The sequence below is a fragment of the Canis lupus genome, chromosome 7 (assembly GCF_011100685.1).
Source record: "Canis lupus familiaris isolate Mischka breed German Shepherd chromosome 7, alternate assembly UU_Cfam_GSD_1.0, whole genome shotgun sequence".
NCBI lineage: Eukaryota > Metazoa > Chordata > Mammalia > Carnivora > Canidae > Canis > Canis lupus.
The window spans coordinates 57,381,419-57,409,224 of record NC_049228.1 but is presented as its reverse complement, the minus strand read 5'-3'; the positions used below and the strand labels follow the sequence as shown (position 1 = coordinate 57,409,224).

Below are 27,806 nucleotides of genomic sequence, written 5' to 3'. Positions count from 1 at the left end.
TTCATCCATTTTGAGTTTATCTTTGTGTATGGTGCAAGAGAGTGGTCTAGTTTCATTCTTCTGCATGTGGATGTCCAATTTTCCCAGCACCATTTATTGAAGAGACTGTCTTTCTTCCAATGGATAGTCTTTCCTCCTTTATCGAATATTAGTTGACCATAAAGTTGAGGGTCCACTTCTGGGTTCTCTATTCTGTTCCATTGATCTATGTGTCTGTTTTTGTGCCAGTACCACACTGTCTTGATGACCACAGCTTTGTAGTACAACCTGAAATCTGGCATTGTGATGCCCCCAGATATGGTTTTCTTTTTTAAAATTCACCTGGCTATTCGGGGTCTTTTCTGATTCCACACAAATCTTAAAATAATTTGTTCTAACTCTCTGAAGAAAGTCCATGGTATTTTGATAGGGATTGCATTAAACGTGTAAATTGCCCTGGGTAACATTGACATTTTCACTATATTAATTCTGCCAATCCATGAGCATGGAATATTTTTCCATCTCTTTGTGTCTTCCTCAATTTCTTTCAGAAGTGTTCTATAGGTTTTAGGGTATAGATCCTTAACCTCTTTGGTTAGGTTTATTCCTAGGTATCTTATGCTTTTGGGTGCAATTGTAAATGGGATTGACTCCTTAGTTTCTCTTTCTTCAGTCTCATTGTTAGTGTATAGAAATGCCACTGATTTCTGGCCATTGATTTTGTATCCTGCCACGCTACCGAATTGCTATATGAGTTCTAGCAATCTTGGGGTGGAGGCTTTTGGGTTTTCTATGTAGAGTATCATGTCATCGGCGAAGAGGGAGAGTTTGACTTCTTCTTTGCCAATTTGAATGCCTTTAATGTCTTTTTGTTGTCTGATTGCTGAGGCTAGGACTTCCAGTACTGTGTTGAATAGCAGTGGTGAGAGTGGACATCCCTGTCTTGTTCCTGATCTTAGGGGAAAGGCTCCCAGTGCTTCCCCATTGAGAATTATATTTGCTGTGGTCTTTTTGTAGATGGCTTTGAAGATGTTGAGGAATGTTCCCTCTCTCCCTATGCTCTGAAAAGTTTTGATCAGGAATGGATGCTGTATTTTGTCAAATGCTTTCTCTGCATCTAATGAGAGGATCATATGGTTCTTGGTTTTTCTCTTGCTGATATGATGAATCACATTGATTGTTTTACGAGTGTTGAACCAGCCTTGTGTCCCGGGGATAAATCCTACTTGGTCATGGTCTCAATTCACTTTCTAGAGAATGGCCCTATGGTACTAATGTGAGGATATGTGTGCTAATTCAAATGGTATTGAGGACAGGGCTGTGGGAAGGCATCAGGGGGCAGAGACCAGGAGAAAGAAACTGCTAGAACAGTGGAGAAGAAGAATTTGCTGAATTTAAAACCACCAATCAACTCATGTATTCACCCATCCACTCACCCATGAAATAACCAACAGATATTACCAAACACCCACTACCAACAAATCGCTGTGGTGGTTGCTGTAGGGAGGAGTAAAGACATAGAAGACCCAGTCCCTGACTCAGAAGAAGTCTAAATGCCACCTCTTTCCTTCCAGTGAAAAGGTCAATCCCTGTTGGGTCATTATCTTGCCAATTTTACACAACAAATAATGACAAAGAATCACCTTTCCTTTTCTGCTAATATATAAGCCTTGCTGCTTTTTTGGTTTTTCCTTTGGGCTTAACTTTTCTCATTTCAAGAAATGAAAGTCAGGCTCTTGCTTCCTAAAGGCAATTTTATTTCTTCAATACTGTTGCCAAGACCTCTGTTTAGGCTTTTTGAATTCAGATAAAGTTAGACGTTAATTATCCTATTCAGAGGGGCAGGGCAGACTGATTCATAAACTATCCTTTGTGGAAGATACAACTTACTTTTCTCCTCTGTAATGCCTTATTGCATTCCATTCATGGGGACCTGGTGATAGGGGTTGTTGGAATAAATACATTTTAAGCTGGAAGTGGAAGAACAGGACAAAAATAAATGAAAAACTGCAGATTTGCCTGGAGCTAAGTCTAAAGAAATCAGCTTCTTTATTATTTTTGTTTCTTGTTTAGACTTGCAGGTAAGTCTTTTTATATCATTATATGATTCTTGTCAACATCCAGAGATTTCAAAAGAAATTTCTCTTTTTTACAACCTCTCAACCCCTAGATCAAGAGGTCGAATGCTACCTCTTGATCTACCGACTGTGCCCAGTTGTCTTAGTGTTAAAAAGAGTTTGTTTTAGGGCAGCCCTGGTGGCCCAGTGGTTTAGTGCTGCCTTCAGCCCAGGGTGTGATCCTAGAGACCCGGGATCAAGTCCCATATCGAGCTCCCTACATGGAGCCTGCTTCTCCCTCTGCCTATGTCTCTGTTTTTCTCTCTCTCTGTGTCTCTGATGAATAAATGAATAAAAATTAAACCTTTAAAAAAATTTGTTTTAAGTTCATCTTCATATCCATTTATGATAACAGAATGAGTCTAATTTATTTTTTTTACTATGTTTGATATAAACTTGACATATCCTTGACAGGAGTCAGGGAAGGGTGTGAACAGTAATGAGAGAACTCTTCTAATGTTTTAGCATTTACACATATGTTTATGTATGTCACTAAGAAGGGCAAACGTACTTACACTAGCAGGCAGCTGCTTCTTCTAAAATAGGAAAAAGCTAAAAATACAAATCGTATGTATATGATTTTTATCCTGTTTGCCTGAGATCAGCTACATAGCTTTCCGAGCTCTGTACAAAATGAAATGAGAAGCCCCTTGTTCAAACATTAATTTCAAGACATCAATGGAAGAGCATTAGTCCGAGTGAGGGGCATTTCGAAGCATGAGGCCCTGTGCGATTGCACAGGTTGCATGCTCAGGAAACTGGCATTGGACTTACGACCTTATGGGATGGAAATCCCATGTATTAAGAAATATGCTGTCAACAGCTTAATTATAAGTGAATCACATAGCCAAGAAGAATTAAACTAGATGCTCTCAAGGTACTGGCCTAGACCATCATTTCCAAAGCATGGTCTGGAGAATTTTAGAGAAATGTGTTAAATATAGTCAACAAGTTGTTATTGGAAATTTCCCAGAGCCTTTAATATGCCAATATGCATTATGCATTTCTAGGAATTGAAATATAATGTGCAGCATTGTTCAAAAAAAATTTTGTTGGGTTTGGGACAATTGCAAATATTGGAAAATAGGAAGGTGATCCCAGAGAGTTAATGGTCTAACTTGTTCTAGAGCTGAGCTCTGTTTTCAACTTCTGACTCATGTATCAAAAATCTCTCCAGCAGGATGGCCTGCATTCCTACAGCCAGCACTGGGGCAATGAATATGCATTGCACAAGGGCCTATACAGATGCCACAGGTTGTTTATCCAACATCTGAGCTCTTCGCCCTTGCTCAGAGAGCCTTAATTAGTTCAGGGTTAGAAATACTCATCTATGTGACTCTTGCAGTTAGCATGGTCCCATGACCTGGTTTTAGCCAAGTGGAAATCTATAGAGTAGAGCTTCTGGGAAATGTTTCCTGATTAAAAAGAGACAGAGTCAGCTGGCATGTGTGTTTTACTCTTCACACTTCTGAGCTTTCTTTCTTCTTAGAAGTCAGGAAAAATGCTTGTTGGGACAGGATCCAAGTTATAATCTCGAGGATGACAACTACAAGTGAGGGCAGTGGAGCAGGGGCAGGAAGGATCCTAATTCCTAGATGACCTCCTTGGGCAGCTGCACAAGAACTAAGCTGCCTTCTTTGGGCTTCTTGTTACTGGAGAAAAATAACCCTCTACTCAACTAAGCTGATATAGTTGGGTTTTAGCTCTACGCAGCCAAACACAACAGGGTGACTGTCTGAAGTGCACACACCTGAAGCTGACACAGCATCTCCTTCCCATCCTACTCCTCAGTTTCTTTCTTATCCACTTGCCCAAGTGGGTAACATGAATGCCATCTACAATCCACATCTCCTTCACTCCCCATAAGCTGTGATTTCTGTCCCACTGCTACTGCTGAAGGAGCTCTGGGCACAACTTCTGTTCCAAGCTCTGGACAGCAAGTGCAGTCTCTAATGCCCCTGGGGAACCCTCTCAGGTTCACTGTGGATGAGGAGGCCCATGTGACTGGTGGACAGACAGAGGGGCATCCCTGCCCAGCTTGTCTACAGAGGGACACTGCACTCCTGTTTCGTCATTCCAAGCAGAAGAAGGCCCAGTAAAGATTCTAGCTTGAGCATGGCCGTTAGTCATAAAACTAATATTCTATTTATTTATTCTATGACTCAGACACTGAGTCAAGACACACTGATGATCTTCCTTATTTGCTCCCAGAGCACCTTCCATACATCTCCTCCATAAGAGCGTGGGCATCAGGTCAGAAAGACATGGGTTTAAGCCCAGGACTTGCTATGTAGTGGATGTCTTGGATGAGTTACCCTTTTAGACTCTGTTTCCTCATCTATAAAAATGAGAATGATAGTAGTAGCTGCCTCTTGTTGCTTCTGTGTAAATTAAATGAGTTAATGCATGTGATTTCCTAATTTCCAATGAATGGAACACATTAAGTACTCAATTAAAGATTTTATAACTGTGCTAACTGTAAACTATCAGCTTGTAGACAGAGAATGTGTCTTATTCACTAGAGCAGCTTTCACACTCAGCTCTGTACTGAAAATTTAAAATATGTTAGTCAAAGCACTTGCTAAGTGAAAGGATGGCCAGAAGAAAAATATATGTTTTTCCTATCACCTTCTTTCTCATTGCTAAAGGAGTTTAGTTCTATTTCAAAACAGAATTAAGTCTTTGAACTAAGTGGTATCGCATACATCAACTCATTTAATTTCCATAACTGCTCTAAGACATAGCTGTCCCCATCCCCATTTTGTAGGTAAGAAAATGAGGCCAATAAGTCACATTGATAATAAGGAGCAAAGCTCTGATCCAAATTCATGATTGGTTGACTCCCAAGGTGTAAAAATTATCCTCACTAGAGGGGCGCCTGGGTGTTTTAGTTGTTTAAATGTCTGACTCTTGATCTCAGCTCAGGTCATGATCTCAGGGTCATGAGTTCAAGCCCTGCATTGGGCTCCACACTAGGCATGGAGCCTTCTTTAAAAAAATAAATAAAAATAAATAGAAAAATAAACCCTCCTTCAGGATACAGGATGGAAGCATGTGTGAGAGTATAATCATGCCTCTATGGGTGGTATTTCAAAGCTTTTGCAGGGCCTTTGCATAGCTAAGGGTGCAGTTATGAAGAGGTCTTTGTGGGTCATTATTGGGTCTATTTCCTTATGGATTTAGACTGTGAGTCTTTGAGAGCTCCTTTGTCTATAGCATGTGTGGGTGTATGTGTTTGTGTATATACCTCCTGGACACCTGGGATTATAAGAAAGCACATCTGTAATTCATGCTGATGAAGTAGCCTGTACACTGAACATTTATGATGCTGCCGGGGACAGGAAAGGACAGAGGAGGACAGGAAACACCTATTATATGCATGTCTCAAGTGACAGCTATCTGCAACCAGAGGTGGTGACCAGGAGCTCCAGGTGGTGTTGAGTGGCAGGAAGTGATTCTGTGGCCTTGGCAGGGAAGAGTGTAGTGGCCAGGGCTGAGAATCAGAGAATGACTGAGTGTTGGTCAACCTAGGAGCAAATGAGACACGTCTTCCCCTAAACACTCTGGGCATGTCTCTCAGGGGCATGCCAAAGGGTCAGGAGCTGGCTGATAAGCATAGTTTTTATTACTAAACGGAATTTCAAACCTGACTTTAGCATTCATACATCAAGTATTTAAAAGCTAAATTTTTATTGCTTGGGAATTATGGTAGGCGCTTCCCCCAAATTGCTTCAGTTAATGAACCCATACGATGCCACGCCAGTCGTCCTTCGTTCTTCCATTTGCCTGTGAGCTCCATCCAATCTCCCCAGTGTTGTTTGTCTGGTGGAGCTCTTTGGCTGTGATAAGAACATGTTTTTGAAGTCAGGTTATGGAGTGTTTTAAAGCATCCTAATGAGAGGGCACAAAAAGAATTCAGGGAAATGTGAAATTTGTGTTAAGTCTGGGTAAAGATCTAAGAAGGTCCAGGGAAAGAGATGTGAGAAGAAATTCGGAATGTAGGAAGACAGAATAGGTGGGGTCCTTTATTTCAGTGAACCTGCAGTGGTCAGTGAGAAGAGCAGCTGAGCTAGGTGAGGAGATAAACAAGTCTGCTAGTGGGATAATCCGCAGCTTGGAACATGGCTTCTGGAATTGAGCATGGGTATCAAATCCTCATCCCCAGCAACCACTGCCCACTTGTCCTGGTTACTCCTCCCGTACCAGAATCAAGCCCTGACAGTCAGGAAGAGACAAAAACCTATGGATGAAAGGTGAATGCTCTAAAAATGGCCAATGCTGGCAACATGGTAAGACAAATAATATAAAGAAACAACACATCTCTCAAAGATGACAGCAAGAGTTAAATAATGGCATTTTTTTTCATCAAGCATTAATTCTGGTGAGATATACCTAATAGCTAACTGAATAAGGAGAACATGTACTTCATTTTCCCATTCTATATTTCAAACTGTTCTTCTTTAGTTAGTTACCTATGTAAGATAAATGAGTTATCGCAACTGTCCAATAAAAACCTATCAATGATTAACTAATTCATGGATCCCAGTACTTTATGTTACGCTAATAGTGGTATCTCTACAGGTTGTCTTTTTCTTTTTTCCAGCACAAATGATTTCCACATCTTTCTATCATCCAAGATAATTAATATAGAGAAATCTCACTTCTTCAAAATGTGCCCCAGATAACTAGCGTACAGTAGCACTGAAGCCTTGGTAACAAGTCAAGTGCTGTTCTTATCATGGGAAAACTCGGAAGGAAATGAACAGTCTTGGGCCTAAGAAAGAATGTAATAGAAAACTGCCCAGTTCACAATTAAATATGGAGGAATAGGTAAAGCTTTATGCACGTGTGTATGTATGAATGATATAATTTACCTATCATAAAATCTAGTGGACAAGTTGCAAAATAAGACAGAAATGGAAGAATCCAGGGTACAATGTAGAAACAGAAACTTCTACTCTGGAGATATCTACGTATATGAGTAAATCATGACTGTTTGAGGGTCTTTGAAGTCCCTCAAAGTCCCCTTTGAAGTCCCCGTGTGTGTGTGTGTGTGTGTGTGTGTATATATTTATACATTTATTTTACTTTTTTTTTTTAAGATTTTTATTTATTTATTCATGAGAGAGAGAGACAGAGACAGAAACACAGGCAGAGAGAGAAGCAGGCTCCATGCAGGGAGCCCGGTGCAGGACTCAATCCTGGGTCTCTAGGATCACGCCCCGAGCAGAAGGCAGATGCTCAACTGCTGAGCCACCCAGACATCCCTATACATTTATTTTTATCCGTTTATCTATCAATGGACACTTGGGCTGCTTCCATAACTTGGCTATTGTGAGTAATGCTGCAATAAGCATAGGGGTGCATGTGCCTTTTTGAATTGGTGTTTTTGTTTTCTTTGGATACAAAACTAAAATATTGGGAATTTACTAAATTTGTAAATTCATCTCCTTAAAAGTTGAATTGAGAGATTTCCTTTACCTTGTCAAAACTGCGCTACTGAAAGTAGTAAAATGCACAGAGAATGAAGTATAAACGTATTTATGCAAGAGCTGAAGTTTGATGTGTTCTTTATTAAAGTTGATCATTTCTTTGTTCTTCCTTCCAGAACCAAATATGTAGGTTCATGGTTTGATTAAGGTGAAGGAGGATAGTAGGAGATTTACTTTTCCAATCTTATCTTAGAAGTCAGCTTTGATAGACTTTTGTTTTGGGTTGAGGATTTTGTTGCTCAAGACCAACCACAGAATTAAAAAAAAAAAAAAAATGAAGTACAGCTTTTTTTACTCATGAGCAACCATTTACTTTCAAAATTCCAGAGACTCAGAACCAAGAAGGGGCAAAGTATCTGACAGGTCAGTTTTGCACTTTGAAAATTCCTCTTCCCCAGTGGATGTATGTCTAGGAGCCACGGGTGGGCCACCCCAAAATGTGCCATTTTAGCATACTGATTATTCTAAATATTTAAAAAACAGATGGTGCAAGAAGGACACTCAGATCCTCCTCCGTCCCCTGAAAGCAAGAAATATGTCTTCCATGTGAAAAGTTATCTTCTCTGTGCCAGGAGATCAAGAGACACCTTTATCACCAGAGATGGGAAATTTAGAGACAGTTGTTTAAATAGCCTTTGTTACTCTTTACTAATTTACTGTCCTGGTCCAAATTCTGTTCAGAATTCCCTAATAATTGAAGCTCCCAAGGTTAATTGATTCCTTACAGATCTATTGTCTCTTTGTCTAAAAAGTATAAAAAACTGCCAGTCTTGGTCATTTCTTTAGGTCTCAATTTTATTATTGTCCTCTATGTGCACATAATAAAAGTTTGGTTCTTTCCTTTGTTAATCTGTTAAATTTAATTCTTAGTACAGCTGAACGATTTTGAAGGGTGGAGGAAGAATTTTTCCTTCCCTACATATGGCTTGGAAAAAACTACAGTGCTCCACTTTCAAATTCCTTATCTTTTTGGAGCTACTTCTTTCTGTTTCCATGATTTCAGGATTCCAATGTGTTTGGCTATGGAAAGTGGAAAACTGAATGAGGGGAAGATGGAGAGGAGCCAGACTGAAGTTTTACTCTGTAGGAATCCTTGCCTCCCAGTTGTACTCCATCTGAGTTGAATGGAGTAAACCTTATGTAGTCCCTGGCTGGTTGGAAAAGCCCGACACCCTGCGGCCATGTTTAGTACTACAGTTGCTTCTCCACCTTGGTGTCCCAGTTTGTAAATCCTTCCTAGGGGCTGGGCTGCCTGGATACAGTGGGATGAAAGGTGTATGTACTATGTGTAAGTTGCTGTTTTCTGGGCGTTTTTGTGTTTTTTTTTTGTGTTTGTTTACATTTTTTCATTTTATACCTGTCTCACTATCTCTATGGAGTCATCCCTTTTGATCAAGAAGCAGACTTGTTCAGAGCCTCCATTTTATAAGCAGGAGTGGTTTCTGTTGATTTCCAGGTAGCACTGACTGGGTAGCATCAGTTCAAGATCTCAGGAGACAGAGAAGTTGGAGGACCAGGATAGGAAATTCTATGCACTAAAAAATTAATTTTTAAAAAAGTAATCTTTATGCCCAACGTGGAGCTCAAACTCATGACCCTGAGTTCAAGAGTTGTATGCTCTACCAACTGAGCAGGTCAGGTGCCCCCTAAGAAAAAATTAAATGTTATTTTAAAAAGACAAAAGTTGAGAGGTGCCTGGGTAGCTCAGTTGGTTGGGCACCTGCCTTTGGCTTGGGTCATGATCTCGGGCTCTTGGGATTGAGCCCCACATGGGGCTCCAGTTCCACATTGGGCTCCCTGCTCTGCAGGGAGTCTGCTCTTCTCCCTTTCCCTCTGTCTGCTCTTTTCCATGTTCTCTTTCACTCACTCTCTCAAATAAGTAAAACCCTTAAAATTTTTTTTTTTTTAAGTCGGGCAAATTGGGAGACAATGTTGGAATGAATACAGAATGGGGAAACAAGACTTCATTTCTAGTTCTGATTTTGTCACAAAGCATATGTGGTCTTGAGGAAATCATTTACCCTCCATGTGCTTCATTCCTACTAAGTTAAGAGGTTGGGAGCATCTGGCTGGCTCAGTCAGTAAAGCCTGTAACTCTTGATCTTGAGGTCATGAGTTTCAGCCCCATATTGGGTGTAGAGATTACTTAGTAAATAAAGAGGATGGACCAGAATACTTTCAACGTTCCCCTTGGCTCTAAACTGTGATCTGCCTATGGATGGTATTTTCTATGCCCTGCACAGCTGTGCTTCTGAGCACACAGAAATTGCTTGTTTTCTTCCTTCCTCCCTTTTTTCCCCTCCCTCCCTTCCTTTTTTTTAGATTCTATCTTTAAGTAATTTCTACACCCAATGTGGGACTTGAACCTATAACACCGAGATCAAGAGTCAAACACTCCACTGACTGAGCCAGCCAGGCACCTGACTCTTTTTTTTTTTTTTTAATATATATTTTTTAATTTTTATTTATTTATGATAGTCACAGAGAGAGAAGGAGAAGCAGAGACACAGGCAGAGGGAGAAGCAGGCTCCATGCACCGGGAGCCGGACGTGGGAATCGATCCTGGGTCTCCAGGATCGCGCCCTAGGCCAAAGGCAGGCGCCAAACCGCTGCGCCACCCAGGGATCCCTATTTTCATCCATTACTGACTGAGTCCTAAGGTCAACTGTAGCTTAGGTCTAGGTCACTGTACCATATCTCCTACTCAATTGCCTGTGTCTTTTAGAACCAATATTTGACTCAATCTATGGGCGCACATCGATCTTTTTTAGTTCATTTTATATTCATTAAAAGATTGAAGTCATTGGCTTGATTAAACTGTTAGAAAAAAACTAATTCATTGGCAAATGATGCAAACTCTATCTGGGACCTCTAAACAACTTCGTATCTTGCTCTCCTTTAAAAAGTCTACTCAGAAGTCTTATGATCAATACAGTTTCATTTGTGTCATTTTTTTTCTTTCTTTTTTTTTTTTTTTATTACTTTATTGTTATCTTGATCATGGTGGCACAAAGCCTGGCTGCCAGCAGGAATGTGATGGTATTCATGGTGTCACTCAATAGAACCCCAAGTAGCATCTACTTTTGAAGACACAACAATGGAGACAAGCCCTGATAGAAGAGCTTACAGCTTACAAAGGGGCAGAGACAAGCACAGGAAGCTATGTCAGCACAGATTGAAACCTAATGGGCTTTGGGGGATGGTACTGGTAGGAAGTAAATGAGTCAGCTAAGCAAGGATGAGCTGGAGGGGGCTTCTTAAGGGAACATTCATTTCGATGTAATGAGAATTTATCCAGGACCTAATCATTCTTTCCTAGGATTTGGTTTTTTCTAACCTCAGGATATTTGACTCTAACACAACTTAATTCTAAACTCCAATTTACTTTGCTATGTGCAGTTTGCAGAGAGTCATATGTCCTAGTGTGTATCTGATGTAAGTACTCCTAGGACATTGAGATAGATCTTTGTGTTTTAGCCAACCCCATCCTATAGGGTCTTCCAGTGCATGTCCCTGAAATCCAGGAAAATGGCCACCTTGGATATAGTCACAAGTTTTGTCTCTGTGAAATAGGATAGAGGCTTGAAGGCTTAAATATAAGATGATTTGAGAAGGTTTTTGTCTGGGAAACGAAGTCAGGAAGACTTTGCGGGGGCTGTGAAGCTGGAGAAGACCTGTCAGGCCCAGGATGTGGGTTCCTTTTGTCCTCTTAGCCCCTCGACCCTTCCCAAAGCCTCTCAATAAAATGATTTGAAGGTCATGCTATTTTGAGTAAAACAGAAGCTCTCTGAAGCAACCTCCACTTGCCATTCACCAGCTTCTCTGTATAACTCACTGGTGGATGTCACAGCAAGCTGAATACTCAGGACTTTCTCTAGTACCCCTAGCCATTTCTCTCACTGCTCATGCTGGTTGTAATTATATAAATTCAGCCGAGTATAAGCTAAAAAGATAGGAATGCATATTATTTTTTTTCCCCACACAAACATGGCTTTTTTTTTTTTTTTTAAAGCTCACCAGTTCATCTGTATTTGTCTTTTGTTTTAACTCCTGTCCACACAGGTACTGCATTTTCTTTTCTTTTTCTTTTTTTTTTTTTTTTTGCATTTTCTTTAAATGCCATCAGGTGACCTGGTTTCCAGCTTCTCCTCTGTACAACAGCCATTGCCTTCAATCTCTTAGTACTGAATGGGCTTGTGGCATTAAGAATCCCTTCAGATGTGTTCTCATCTCCTTCATGAAGATGGGGAAGAGAGTGCTAGAAAATTATGTACTAGGTCGACTCACTGAGGAACTGCAAGAGGAGTAACTTTTAAATTTTCTTTATTTATAGACATTTCGGAACCATTTAAATCAACAATGAATTTTTTTAGACATAACATACCATGTTTATCTTGAGGTACACATTGGGCCCATTAGGTAATGCTCTGGAAAGTAATGCAACTGTTAACTGGCAGTTAACAAACACCCCCAGTTTTCTAAGCAAAGAAACTATAAAGATGGTTACAAAATTCTTTGAAAAGAATATATCATTTCCATTTAAATCAAGGAAAACTCCCCCGATTTTTAATTGAGTTCGATTTTTAGGCTGAGCTTAAACAATATTTTAAACGGAACTTAATATGAAAATGGGAGACGAGGTTGATAGCTAAGAAATTATCTGAGCCCTACTACATGAGATTGTAAACAAAAGAAATTTGTAATCTGATAAGCTCATTACAAAATTCATAGCCTAAAAATTAGACAGAGCAGCAAAATTACAGGAAGGTATTTGTACACAGTTTTAAGTAAAATCACGTTTACCCCTTGTTTCTGGTTTTCACAATGAGATAAATTTTTTAAAACACCAAGTTTTAAAGACTAAACTGCAATGTGACTTGACAAGAAGTGGCCATGAGAATTCCACAATATTACAACCCCACAGCACAAAAATCCTACTTTCCATCATTTGCACTCTGGGCATTTTACTTTTCTTGCCCTAGCAGCCCATTGCCTTTATATTACTAGGAAAAGAGTGGTAATTGACAGAACAGTCATAGCTTCTGTAAGTCCCGTGTGTCCAACAGCAGATTTAACTTTTCTGGGGGACTGATGTTGAAATTTCCTTTGAATGGTTCACGAGGTGCTTTGGAGAACTATTTTGTTTTCCAGTTTGTCATTCAAAATGTTGATTTTATACCCTCTAGGCATGGTGAGTAGTGACTTGTTACACAAAGTGTTTGGAAAATGAAGGACCCTCTATCCATCCACACCCACCCCCTGAACTTCCCAAGGAGCTGTATGGATGATGTGCAGGTGGTTCTGGAATGTGAGCAGAGGGTGTTTATGCATGTGTCTGAAAACATTTGGAATGGATTGTCATAACAGTTTCCCGTAAGATTGTTTTATTTCTACAAGAGACAAGAATAAACACAGCAATTTAGTTGAATGGGCAGCTTGCTGCAACTTCATAAACTTGAATGGTATATGTGGGTTGAAAGAGTATAAATGTAAATTTCACAGTTCATAAAGTTGAGCAGCTCAACTTCAAGGAGAACGTGCTGGCACTTACAAGATTCCGAGAAAGAATCAGTCTGGGAGTGTGTGAGCTCTCCCTTCCAGCGTGAGTCAGGTCCGTATTTTACACTTTAGCTGCTTGATTTGGCTTATTGCTGATTTTCTTTTCCGATGGGGCCATGAATTTAAACCCCAAGAAGGGTCCTGTTTAGACAGACACTTTCCCCCAAGCCCATGGTCACTGCAGGGCACCTGCCAGAAGACGTGCTCGGTCTTGGCCTGGTTGGCTAGAACAGGTTCTGCTTCTGGGGATCTCTACAGGTCGTTTCCCACCGCGACACTGCAGCTCTGGGAAGAAGGCCGGTTCCTCCCTACCCCTCACACCGTGTTTCTTGCCATGATTCCCTCTGGCGACGCCTGCTTTGTCTAGTGAGGGTGCCAAGGTCCTCTACAGACAAGTGTTCAGCTCAGCAACGGCAACTACACTTATCGGTGCTGTTAGAGATGCCAGAAGATAGTTATCACAGTTAAAAACATTCCCAATCAGTAAAAGAGAACACTTAGCTAGTGGGAGTCCGAGATCCTTTCTGCCTCCAACATATTCCAAGTTTTAACGGTCACGTGGTGTTTATTTTTTTTTTTACTCCTTTTAATAGAGGCTGCCATTTCCTCCATCTGTATTCTTTAAAGACCCAACACACTTAACTCTCCATACATCCAACTGCCCAGAAGATTTCATGTCTCTCTTACTCACACATATGCAGTCTCAGCAACTGTGATTTTAAATATAAACATTATGAGCTCCAAGAGGATTTTTTTCCCCCAGCATTGTTGAGTCATACCAGCATAGTGCCTGGCAATGAAAGATGCTCAACAAATTTGAATACATGACCCAAAGGCCATATATAGTGCCTGTCCCCAGGAAGTCTCTACATTGCCACCAATACAAACTGGATATAAACACGCCAGGACAAAAATCAGAAACTATTTGTGTCAAGATTTTGCAAAAGAAAAAACAAAAAGAAAAGAGAAACATACAAGGAATCAGCTGTTTATGTGGGGCAACCTTCATAGTAAACCCAAACCCACTCCATCCCTCCTGCCTGAATTTGAGACTTGTGACCAAGGGTCAGGTGCCTAAAAGCAGACTCAGCAAGGATTTGCTAAAGGAAAACGTACAGCTTCTCAACTGCCTCCTGTCTGTTTTTATTTTAAAAGAAAGTGCTGAGAGGTTAATGTTGCTATGGAAGTGGTTGCTCACACAGAAAGATGTTTTCTAAACATGAAAGTCACTGAGGGGGGGTGTCTCATGTCATGTGAGTGCAGTACTGGAAAGTTCTACATAGATTTTTCAGTTATTTCTGAAGGGGTGCTCCAGTTTGACAAATTTGATAGGATATTGTCCTTATGGGATACATTTTACCTAGAATATTTACATTTTGGGAGATGTGTGAAGGGAAAAAAAATGCCTTATTTTTTTAAAAGGAAGATTTAAGATGGAAAATGAGAAGAGGTGTCAATTCACCTCAATTCTAAACCATGAGATGGATTAAGAACATCTATAACGCCAAGAAATAAAGTCATATTGCATATCGCATGCTGCATTATCGTGGGTCTTGTCTTTGTAGTTATTTATTCAGGTCAGCGGGAAGAGTGGATAATAAGATAGAAGCCAATCCTGCAAGTCATCTTGGCACCTGGTTGGCTGACCTATCACAGATGTCTGCACATCCAGAATCAGACCGGGCGGAGGTAGGGCTATGCTGACGACTTGCTCAGAACTTTTCTAGAACTATGCTAGAACTTTTCTAGGATTTACATTCGTTCAAAAAGTCAAAAATAATGATGAGGCCATTATATTTTGGAATATTTAATCACATTTGGCAAAAATGCTCAGAATAACATCCTGGAATTCTTGGAATATAAGTACGGTAATTATGTATTTTCTTTGGAAGAGAGGAAAGAAGAGGTTATGAACTAACCAAGTGTATTTACTGATACTTTTAAAAATTACTCAAAAGATGAAGCTCGTAAGCCTGATTTCTGAGCTCTCTTGAAGCACAAGCATGTGGAGAATACCTAAGCCCTTCAGACCTGTCACTGTTAGACACCGGGAAAATAAGACCCTTAAATTGGAGATGAATTCTCCTTTGACAAGAAACAATCATTTTCCCCAGACATCGGCATGAGAGTATTATATGCAAACCACCGCCCATGGCTTACAATCAAATTTAATTCTTCAATATAGACTCTACTGATTTCTTCCAAGCTTTCAGTGATGAGGCCAAGTAAAGACCGAGTTTTGAGGGAAAGGGTTGAGAATCTTTGGAATCATTCTGTTCACTCCTCCTAAGAGAGTCAACTTAGTTAACGGCCCCAAACCTCAATGGATCTTTCAAAGTGAACAGATGTTATCTAAAATATCAGACTAATAATTATGTTTAAAACCTATGTTTGTATTGTGTATATATATACACACATATATGTAGATGTTCTGGGCTTTTTTTTTTTTTCTTTCCACTGCTCAATAAAATTAGCAGCAGTTACAGACAAATTATTGTGGTCATGATTTGTATTATTTTGTATACCCTCTATCAACCTATGACTCATGGAAAATGCCTTTTGATGAAAAGATCCCCACCAAGCACATAACAAACAGTAAAGTGTCATTTCATATCACTAACATTTTCAGGCACAAGAATAAAACAATTAGCACTGAGCAATCCAAACGACAGAGCACAGAATAGTTAATTGTCTAAAGTTGATTCCCCCAAAGGAGAGAACTGTTGTTCAAAAAGTTTTTTTGTTTTTTTGTTTTGTTTTGTTGTTGTTGTTTTGTTTTGTTTTGTTTTTTTTTTGATTCTTAGGGTTTTCAGCTTTGGCTATTTTGTAATAAATATCATACCTTCTCACATAAACCTACTTGGGTAAGAATTATTTCTCTGAACATGCCTTTTGTCTTTTAGCAGCTGTTGAGTGTTGAGTGATGTACAAGGCACACCTCTAAGTGTTCTGTACAGCATTTTTATTGATGTACAAAATAGCCTGTTCACCATTCAAAAACGTTATCTGCATAGTAAGAGTTTCTCTTATCCCTATTTACAGAGAAGGTTTTTAGTGCAAAAAACATGGAATTGTGTCCCAGCCCACCCTTCCTAGCACACCAATCTGTCAGTTTTGTTCACTGCTAGCTGGGGTTATTTGGCTATATCTTGGGCCTCCAGCCATTAATGAATTGCATGATTTTCTTCACCTGCAGTTTGCTCAATTTGAAATCCTCGGAGAGGATTTCTTCGGTCAGCTGAACGAGCAAATTCCCATCAATCTTTTCAGTAACGAAGAACGATATGACATCTTCAGACAAACCAATAAACCGTAACGACTTGGACACTTCTTCTATGGAGAGTCCCGACAGGTCAGCGGGCGGCTGCCATGGGGAGCCATCGCCACAGGACCTGGGGGCCAGCTGGAGGTGGAGCGGAGATGAGAAAGGGTAGGGGACGGAGAAGATGTCCTGCATGCCCTTTTTAACAAAGTACTGGTCCTCAGAGAGGTCTGGTGACCCAGACTTGGGGTCTTCCTCAGCACCATCAATTTTCAGAGGCAAAGGAGAAGTGTCCGAGGCGGCTTTCTCTTCCACTGGTTTTGGAGCCCTGGGGGGTAAGGCAGGGCACGAAATACTCTGCTTCGTTGTGTCAGCTGCCAGAGTTTTCTCATCTGTGCTCTCCACAGAGTAGCTGGCTGACTTGGGACAGGCGGAGACGCTGCCACCGAATTCCAAAGTGGCGGAGCCGGGGGGACTGGCCGAGAGCTCGTGGCCGTCCAAATCAAAGGGGACTGGACAGTTTCTCTTTGGTGTGCCTGGCGTCTTCTGTCTGGGGTAACTGTAACTCCTGCTTGGACCTAGCAGGAAGTCGCTCCTGGTCTGGCTCTCTGACGCTCCCGAATAATGGTTGGGCCACGAGAGCCTGGACGAGAGAGTTTCAGCCGAAGGACTTCCCATCGGGGACTTCAGGTCCACAGCATCCGTTTTCCCTCGGTTACAGGGATAGCAGGACACAGGAGCACTTTCAGAAGGACTAGTGTCACTTTTAGGAACGCTGCTTAAAAGCAAACACAGAGAGGGAGGTGAGTAAAAAGTGAAAGCCAACTATCAAGCCTTTCTTTATTCCACAGATGTCACTTCTGAGTAGAAAAAGATGGTTAGGAAGAAAAAGGCAGTATTTCTTATCGTGAATTCCATAAAATACCTGTTAACTCCACTGGTTTTTTTTAAAAAAAATCTTTAAGTTACTAAAATACATTGGTAATGACAGATATGAATTATAACGATTTAAAATATTCTAGGAGAGGTGGCAAATATATCATTTTTTTTTTTTTTTTAATGGATAAGAAAATCACTGTCAGTGGGTGCCTGGATCTTTACGATGAGAAAAATTCTTAAGCCATGTCTAGGGTCCTTACTCCCCAGGTAGTGTGAATGATAAGTAGCGTCTGCAGTGGGAAAGGGTGGCTCAAGAGCTGCCAAGGGGTGGTGCCTCATGCCTGTCATCCTTATGCTATGTGACAAGACCACAGTACCATCACCTATGACTCGTTCCATCCAAAAGTCTGAGGTGCTAAGAAATGCTTCAGACAGGATGCTTGCCTTGGTTTCTATACAACTGAGTAAAACTAACATGAGGATTTAAATGTCCAGAGAACACAAGATATGCGTAAAAGAGAGCTATTTTAAATGGTGAAGACCATAGGCGGAGCAGTGCATTCAGCCGGAGGCTGGGGGGTGGGGGGGAAGGGGACTATGTTAAGAGTGACGGTGAAGCCAGAGTGTGCTCAGAGGTGGGAGACCAGGCTGATGAGGGATCAGGCAGCGGTGCCAGGAGAAACAGCTGGCACAGCTGAGGCAGTCTCTTTGGAGAAGAGAAGACTCACATCTTAGCTGACTTCAAATTTTTCACAGGCTGACAAAGAGAAGCAGGGAGGATCTATTTTTTGTTTCTCTAGATGTAAGAAACAGTGGAAAGTTACATGGAGACAGATACACCAAAAAACAAAAAACAACCAAAAAAAAAAATCAGTGGCATTTGCCAATGATAGAATGAGCTGCACTGTGAAAGATGGAGCTCACAGCACTGGAAGGATCCAGACAGAAGCGAACGGCTACCAGACTGCCGTGGTCAAGAAGCGATTCCCTACGGGGTGGAGCAGAGCCGACAGGACCTTTCCAACCCTAGGCCCTGGCTGAAGGTGGTATCTCTCTGCTGAGGTCGGGGTGGAAAGAACTAGATGCGGGTGGCCCTCCGTGGCTCGCTCCTACGAGAGTCCAGTGGGCCTTTCTCGCTGGTCCGGGAGCCTCTCCCACAGGCTGCGGTTGCTGGTCTTCCTAGGGTCCTGGCTCTTCCCCCCGAACTTGAAACCAACAGGGGCCCCGTCCTGCATTTCCGGGGACGTTCTTTTGCTTCTAGGGCACATCTCCTCTCCCGCCTCCTGCCTAGGCGACGGCTACCCTGAACCCGTTGGCAAGGGGTGAGCTGGCGGCCGAGGTGACCGGGCCGAGGGGGCCCTGGCGTTAAGACTTACATGTCGTGCAGCCCTGAAGAATAGTAGGACAAGGTGGGGCTGGGAGAGCGAGTCTGCGGCCGCGCTGGCTTGGCTGTGCGAGGAGGGACCGAGGGGCTTGTGGACAAAGGCTTTGCGCTTCGGGGTGGAACAGGAGGGGCGTTCAGGAGCCGGCACTCTTCCCTGACCTGGCGCGGAAAAGAACACTCTGGGTTAGCAACACACTGACAATGCCGCCGGGAGGGGGGATCTGCAGGGTCGGGGGGCTCCCCCTAAACAGCCACCACAGGGGCGGAGGGAGAAGACGGCAGCGAACCAGGAGGACAGACAGACAGATGCTGCCGGACAGCAGGCTCGACTACTCGCCAGGACAGACAGATTTTCAGGGAGACCGCTTGGCAGATGCCCGCTGCCGCCAATCGACCGCCAGTAACATGAGCTACAGCAAGTTAGAGGGCTAGCGAGGTGCGAGCTGCCTAGGACGGGAAGGATTAAGAGAATAAGGGCGTAAGGCACTCGCAGTCTAAACAGAGGATCCAGAGGATCTGACTCTTCTGCTGGATTGTTTATTCCCTGTTCAAACTGAACTCGGTTTGATTCAAACCTTAGGGACTGGAGGCTCTCCTCCAGGGTTGAAGCACCTTCTGGAGTTACACGCAGGGATTCTCACTCAGAAGTGTGTATCCTGTCGACGTGCAAGTCTGACTCAGTAGAACTAGGGTGGGGAGGGGGGAGCAGAACCTGCATTTCTAACAAGCTCGCAGGTGCCACCGATGTTGCTGGACTACAGGCCACACTCTGTGGAGCGAGGCTGCAGGCCCCAAACGCAGTACTTTTCATGAGAGCAGAGTCTAACTTCCTTCAGCTTCACCTTGGAGAGGATCAGGGGACCTGTGATGTCCATGGCTTGCATGAGTCTGTGGGCTGGTACCCATCCCGTTTGTCCTCCATTCACAGAGGCATTCAAGAATAGGATTCTTTTTAATGAAGTGGACATTTCAAAATGTACTTCTCCACGTCAGGCAGCAGGGGGCAGTTTATACCTGGTTCTGCTAGTCTACCCTAAACCACACAGGTAAAAATAGCCAATTTGGATGTCATCAAAAAGGTCCTTGCCTGCTTTTAGGCCATGTTCCCAACACTTTTCTCACCTTTGCCTTCAACTTCCTTCTGACCCAGCAGCTCTGGGGTAATGAAGACAATGAAACAGCCAGCTTCCATTAGCTTTGGTATTGGGTTTGCTTAAGAGCCAATAAAATAGGTTCACGTGACATTGCATCCTCTACCACCTACATGGCACACTGGGCCTCTAACTGGCTTCTCAGATCCAAGTCATTTGCCAGAAAAAACCAGATGTTAGGAAAAGTCACATGACCATGCAAACCTCAACTCTAAGTGAGATGATGGAAGCAATTTAAAAAGTCTCATCTGTTGCATTTCTTCTTAGCACCGAGGATCATTGCTCCCACCCAGAGGATCCACAGACCCACAGACCGGTTACTGGGATCCACAGGCAATAGTGTTTCATTTGGAAAAGCTCTTAAGGCTAAACCAAAGTATTCTGAGCAGCAGATTTTCTTCTCTAATAGCTGTAAGCTTTCTCCTTTTGAGCTTTTAAAAAGGAAGTAGTAGATGACTACAGCAAGAAAATCTGGGGGATGCCTGGGTGGCTCAGTGGTTCAGAGTCTGCCTTCAGCCCAGGGCATGATCCTGGGGTCCTGGGATAGAGTCCCACATCGGGCTCCCTGGAGGGAGCCTGCTTCTCCCTCTGCCTCTGCCTGTCTCTCTCTGTGTCTCTCATGGATAAATAAATAAAATTAAAAAATAAATTAAAAAAAAAAAGAAAAATCTGGGAGGACATGGGTTTGGATAAGGAAGAGAGAGAGAGGAGGATCATTCAGCTGGGCCACAGGGACTCCTGCACCACTGCGGGGGGGGGGGGGTCTTCTTTTCTTAAGGAGCTGATAACCAGTTAGGACCCTGAAAAGCTCTGGCCTGGTCACCCCCACTGGCTGGCTTTCTGGAGTATATACTGGTTACAAAATAAGTAACCAAAATAGTGAGTCAGCTTCCCTTTTGTTAGTGATCTGTACAGTAGCCAACTATGTTTCTTTTCTTCCTGAGGGAATATCTATAGAATCTAGGATGGATGGGGGCCACTTTATTATGCACGGGCCTGATTCTGTTTATGGTAACAGGAACCATGGAAAACATAAGGCAAGAAGCCTGTTGTATAACTTTTTAATTTTTAAAATGAACAGTCCCTTTTCACTACTGGGTTATAGAAGAGGACAGGGAAAACATGGTTAATGCTGAATTTGATTTAGAAATCCCTAAGTTCTGGAAGTAGTCATTAACTGTGACGTTTCATTAGGGCTCACTTACCTAGATGTCAATTATGATATGTGGAGACGTCAATGACAATACACATCCTAATTTAAAAGAACTGACATTAGGCCTTAGAACGCAGAAAAGCAGCCACCTGTACTTGAATTTGACCTATGGGAAGTAGCTTCTTGTTCTTATAACTAACCCCAGGCACTCAAGATCAGTTAGAGCTGGTTCTGGCACCTACTTCCATAACTGGGCAGTCCTAAACAGCTCTCCAACAGGTTTTCCACATGAGAGGAGTGCAGAGGAAGTGGCAAAAAGAAGTATTGTAGGGTACAGGGCCCCAGGAGGTGAGCTGAGGCTAACTAGAGCATTTATAGCTAAACTCCAAACTGTGTCTGAGATACATACATAAAGTGTTTGGGGTGGCCACACGACTCATGAAAGGAGTAAGTGTGCAAATGCGTGAGCATGAGCTTGTGTTATATGTGTGTGTGTGTGCGTGTGTGTGTGTGGTTCTTGTTCCTAGGAGATGGGGTGTACTCAGTGAAGAGATGCTAACAGAAGGCCTGAGGAAGGTTCTTTTTCATTGTGATGAGAGGGCTGTTCGGGTGTCATTGTGAGTTCAGTGGGAAAGAACGAGGCTGATTTGAAATCCATTTTGGAGGAAAGGTAGTTGAAAACAAAAACCAAAAAATGACTTTTAAAGTACCTGGTCCACGAGAAGAATTCAGGTGTAATTTTGTGGAGGTATAAAAGGAATGGCTTGTGCTCCCCCAAGCAGGTGTGTTAGGGCTGCTTGGAGCCGAGCACAGCAGACTACCTGTTCTCAATATGTTACTTTCAACTTGTTACGTCCTTTACTTTCTTTCTTTTAAAAAATATTTTATTTTTAAAAAAGTAATCACTACACCCAACGTGGGGCTTGAACTCACAACCCTGAGATCATGAGGTGCATGCTCTATTGACTGAGCCAGCCGGGCGCCCCTCAGCTCGTTGCTGCAGATTCTCCAAAGAACTCACATGCAGTTTATGGGAAAAACTATATGCTTTGGTGAAATATATACACTTTGGGATCTAGAAGTGACAGGGAGAGTTTATTGTGCCATCTTACTTTCTACCTCCTACACCCTTATAATAGTAATTGTTCGACTTTTCTTTGCTTTTTGATTGGATTCAACATGGGACATGTATATCCAAGAGGAGTGTAGTTATATTTGAAATGAATTTTATCTGACAATATAAGGCAATTTCCAAGACTTGATGGCCAGTCACTCTATTTCCAGTCTCCCTTATATTCCATTTCACTTGTAAGCACTACATTTTCAACAGATTCCTTCTAAAAGTCTCAGCATGTGGCTTTCATCATGTTACTTCCCATCTCCAGTGGCGCCCTCTGATTGCTGGATAAAGTCCAGCCTCTCCTGCTTCCCGCTGAAGCCTTCTACAGTCTTTGCAGCTATTTCTAGTAGCCGCAAGAAATTATCCCATCTTAGTCCATCTTTCCAGTTATTTCTCCCACCACTCCTGTCTGTGAACACACAGGCCCATCCCAAGAGGCAGATTCCGTGTCACCCAAACCCACCTGTCCTTGTCTGCTCCTCCCTGCTCTGGTTCTTACTGTCTCTTCCTAAATGCCACTTCCTAAGCCCCAGTCCCAAACATTACATGCTGGCCCTGGGACCACTGCACGTGGCCACCAGTGCATGTCACTGCTCTGAACTCAGCTTCACACGGTTTATATTTACTTACTTTCCATGAATAGTCAATTAGCCTGAAGGGGAAAATGGTAGGGACTGCCATCATTGTTATTGGTGCCCTGTGGATGCCAGAATTTGGGGATTTATCATCTTTGGTGCAAGTATGTCCCACAGAATGCTAGGTAGAGGTTAGGAGATATCACAGAAAAATACAACAGAAAGGCACTTTTATTTTAAAATACATAAGAATGCCTTTTATATGTTTATGTGGAAATTGTTATGGATAAGCCATTTGGGCTGCATATTAATTTTTTTGTGTCCTCATATTAGTGTCAATCTAGAGAAAAATGCACCAGCAGACGTGGCACATATAACCACCATCAACTCTACCACCACCACCCTGACATAGCTGGAGTGTGAAAATGACAAGGACGGTATTTCTAAGTTGGGAAATGTCAACCCCCCCCCCCCCCACATAATTACTATTCTGAATGAGGATATTATAGAGTACACCATGGCTGGCAGACTAGAGTCCTTCTCTTCCTCTTCAATGCAGCTCAGGGAGGGTGAGGTACCTGCATTATCAGCAGTAAACCTTCAGTGTTGGACTGGTCCTAAGTGAGGGGCTGGTGTTGTTTTGGGGCAGGTGTTACTGTGGGTCGCAGATTAGGCATGACTTCTGTGACTGGCTGATAATTTCTGGTTATGAGTAGTTTGGGTGTTTGTGGAGAAGCTCCTGGTCAATAAACAGGATGTGGACTCAGGTGGTAGCTGGGAGAGCTGACTCTGCTGTTCCCAGAGCCTTGCTTCATGAATTCTCTGGTCTAAAGACCATTCTTTCTGAGGTGCCTGGGTGGGCTTAGTCGGTTGAGCGTCCAACTCTTGATTTCAGTTCGGGTCGAGATCTCAGGGTCAGGGATCGGGTCCTGAGGTGGGCTCTGCCCTTAACGGGGAACCTGCTTGAGATTCTCTCTCTCTCCCTCTGCCCATCCCCCTCCACCGCCCCCCCCCCCCCCACTTGCATGCTTTATTTAAAAGCAAGCAAGCAAGCAAGCTTTTCTTTCCAGCAGTTACACCTCCAGTACAATTCTCTCATCTTTGCTCCTTCACAGCAGGGCCCTTTAATAAAAGCTTCAATAATTAAATTCTTATCAAATGTAAGATACCACTACTCAAGACTAAGACAACTCTCCTTAGTGTTCATGCAGCAGATTGCTATCCCAGGGCTAAATATAAAGCTAATTGATGGAAAGGTGGAAATGGTGAGTTCTGCTCTTTCTAGAACACTTTCTAGTCACTTTTCTTTAGTCTACAAGGTATATTCAAGGGATTGCCATCTAACACACTGACTTAATTTAATAATCAGGGTTCAAGGTAAGCTGTGAAAGGTGTCTGGGGGCTAAGAGCTGAGATTGGAGCCACTGTCTACTTCCACTGACTGAAGAACATGGCCATCCTTTTTTGTTTCCTACACACTACATTGACTCCATTTTACTAATGATTGTTCAAATATATATTGAGCACCTATCACACGCTCATTGAGCTAGTGTTGAGTATACAAAAGTGAGTAGCTCATGGAATTAGTTGGGAAGAAGGGAGACAAAAAATATAATCAAGATATAAACTGGCCCTGTAATAATGGAAGTAAGAGCAAAGGTTAGTAGAACCATTAATTTATTCAAGGTGACAGGAGAAGAACAAAGTCATAGGAAATCTTACTGAGAAAATCTTCAGGAAAAAGGGATTACGAGTGTGCAAAAGGTACAGAGGCATGAAAAACCCCCCATCAAAGTGATGCTTGGGTCTGGGGATTTCAACCACGAGGCAAGTACTGGTGCCATTACCAGACAGAAACTTAGAAGGAAGAGCAGAGTTTGGGAGAAACCAAGTTCAGTTTTGAAAATACTGAGTTTGCGTCTGATGTTCTATCGACAGAATCTGCATGATGGTGGCACTGGGACCTCAGATGAGAAGTGAAGAAGGCGGAACCCCTAAGGAATAGGCAGGAGAGGAGACAAAGAAGGAGAAAACAAGTGACTATATCTTACCACTCAGCAGAACCCTGCACGAATGGTGTCAAAGAAGTGCAGGGAGTAGAGGACAGCAGGAGAATGGCAGTGTAGGGATGGTAGGATGTCAGGAAGCCAGGAAAGGTCTGGGAAGATAGGTGAGAGTTAGCAGGTCATTGGGAATCTCAACAAAAGAAATCAGAATGAAAAAAAAATCTTGGAAGACAGATTCTAGTGAGTCAAAGGTAGAACAAAGAGGTGAGGGTGGGGTTAGGAGGGTGGACCACTCTTTTCACAGATACTGACTAGAAGGGAAGGGAAGGGGCAGTTAATAGAAAGGGAGAGTGGATTGAAGAAGGCATGTTTTTTTTTCCTCCTAAGCTTGGAAGAAATTTTAAAAATGTGCCCAGATATGTACATGCATATTCGCAACCTGATGGCCGGGTGCTTACTGACTCCCAGGACCTGCGCATTCCTTTCATTTAAGAAGATGGAGAAGAGAACAGACGTTTTTCTATTGCTTTCTGCCTTGGCCACTCCATCACTGGCCACTGTGAAGCTAGAAAAGAAATTAGTGGTCAGTTATTGTCTAACAGCTAGCACAAAGATGGAGCACACACCCAACACAATGAATGACTTTGGAAAGCTTCGTGTTTCTAAGTGAAGGTGGTCAACAAAGTCAAAACCCAACCGCAATCTTTGGTCAAAATCCAACACATCATAGAATGGATTGTTTTATTTATTTTCAGAATACTGCCCACAAGGTATAACTTGCTTTCCTGACTCCAGGAACAGCACTTAAGTCTCCTTTCCCCTCTCACTCCCTTCAGCTCTAACTCTGTTTGGCTGGGGTGGGACTGAGCACAGTGTAAAGGACCAATAATCCGTGAAAAATGGACAAGAAGGTCTTCTCCCTAAATAGCCACATGTTAAAAAGTAATGCGTGAGAATTTGTTCAGAGTACAAAGTTCATTATTGCATGGCTGGAAAACAAGGTTACACATACTTGTTTAGAGGACAAAATTCAAATGCTACATACAACTGGAGCATTTTATATACATTATCTATGATCAAATTTCTTTCTCCTGTGACATTAACTTTCTCTGACACTTCTTAGGGATTCAAAGAATACAAGAAACCAAGGGCACACCAAGTGTTTATGAAACAGCGCAGGGTAGGAATGGGAGGGAGGGTTGGCATGATATTTCTTGGAAAGTTTTCATTTCTTGGAACTCTCTACTTGTCTTCTATGGAAGAAATAACACTTTTTATATTCTTTCACTAACTGGACCAAAGGGACTGCTTAAGAAAAGTAAATGGAACACTTTACTGTGACACTTTTTGTGTAGCCGTGTTTTTTGGGAGGAAAAAAAATCAATTTTATCACAGTGTACTCAGTTTTTAAATAGATGGCAATGGATCTGGAGACACCTGCTGACAAAGCATACACTTCCCTAGTCTTTGGCTTAAAATGTATCATCACATGCCTGTGGGTAAAAATCTTCTGTCTCAAAGATCAGCTGCTTGGAATTGTGGGCAGTCACCAAAGAGATTTTGGTATACTTAGGCGGGGTAAGAATCATTTTCTTTCATTGTCGACAATGATTCAGAAAATATATAGCTACTGTTAGTGGGTTTATCTACAATTGGACTCACCTGTACTGTGAGTTTTCTTCTCTAAAAAGCCAACTTCAGGATAATGTCAAGCAATTGAAAGAAAGGAGTTTTGTAACCACGCTTCCTTGAACTTTGCAACTTTGCCTTCACTGCATGCCCTCTGCCCTGTATTTTACATTGCTTCCCACACTCCCTCTCCCAGATAACAAAATCATTACAGCCTTAAGAAATCTTATTTATAAAGAGGCTTTTATACAAAGAGTTCATAACCCTGTCACATACCCATCAGGATATTTTCAGCCAAACAGAAATTAAAGTTTATAATGACAAAATAGCAATAAATGAAACTCTATGTGATTAATTACACAAGGGCAGATGTGATTTACAGTCAAAATCCTGATTCTTAGATGAATACTTTTTTTTTGTTGTTGTTTTTTCCAGTTTTATATACTGACGATAGGACCTAAAGACAGACCTGGGTTTGAAATGACCTCCAATCTCTAAGCCTCGGGCGAGGGAGGCAAAGCAGAGGCCACTCACTGGGAGGCTAGAAGGGCAAGTGGTTCTGAAAAGAATACTTGTTTAAATTCTAGGGTGCTTCTATGGGCTCAGAAGAAGGAATATACTATCGGGGCAGAGAATAAAGCCCTTCTCTGAGCAAGGAGTATAATACATGATAGATATATTTAAATAGTATATAACCTTCACATTAATGTGATTTTGTGCAAATGGTACCCAAGAGTGCAGATCTGAAACAACAGCTATCCACAGAATATTATCATTATTAACATTCTAATCACTGAGACTCTCAAATGACACTGGAGAAAAAACATTTCTTGTTTAGAAAAAACATTTCTCGGTTTCATTTAAAAACAAATAACCTACATGAAACCGAGGCAATTAGTTTCAAAATTACCAAAACACAATAATAATTTAGTTATTTCAATTAACAAATGGGAACATAGGTATGGCTTGCTTTCAGAGTACTCCTCAAAAGTCGTAATTAAAATTAATTAAATGTCAAATGCCTTAGGAGACCTCATTAATTAGTGGAATCCTGAGTGAATCTTTTTGTAGAGCAATTACTTTGAAAAAATAAAGTCACTTCCTGAGTAACCTTTTTAGTACCTAAACCTGAATATTAATATGTCAGATTTATTTAAGAAAATCTGTCCTTTAATTCCTTTTCTAATGTTAACATTTGATACAGGGCAAAAGCCCAAAGACAAAATAAAATTAAAATTCCGAGTCCAAGCGGTTCTCACAGCCACTTCTCTTAGTTTTTTACAAACAAACATCTTTATGTAGCTTTTTCCTAACTTTGGTAGTCATGTGAGGTCCCGAATTCTGTAGGGTGGACCCCTCCAGGTGGTGACACCTGGTCACACCATGACCTAGCCTAGCCATGCTGAGGAACAGAATTTGCCGAGGTAACTTCTCAGCCTTAGTATTTCTATACAGGCTTGTCTGGGAATTCCAGTTTCTTGACATGGGTCTGAAGCCTTA

The 27,806-nt window shown here is 41.9% G+C and overlaps 1 protein-coding gene across 5 annotated transcripts in view; it reads right to left on the bottom strand.

The window, feature by feature from the left end:
• Nucleotides 1-11,894: 11,894 nt before the first annotated feature.
• GAREM1 (GRB2 associated regulator of MAPK1 subtype 1) overlaps nt 11,895-27,806 on the bottom strand; it is a 201,541-nt gene continuing 185,629 nt past the window's right edge. For 4 of the 5 annotated variants that reach the window (XM_038543581.1, XM_038543583.1, XM_038543585.1 and 1 more), the window contains exons 5-6: nt 18,665-18,831; nt 11,895-17,187 (exon numbers count right to left, since the gene is read on the bottom strand). In XM_038543581.1, the coding sequence (XP_038399509.1) occupies nt 16,290-17,187; nt 18,665-18,831 (1,065 nt within the window). In that variant the 3' untranslated portion in view covers nt 11,895-16,289. The remainder of the gene's footprint in view (nt 17,188-18,664; nt 18,832-27,806) is intronic. The other variant, XM_038543582.1, reaches the window with a different exon arrangement.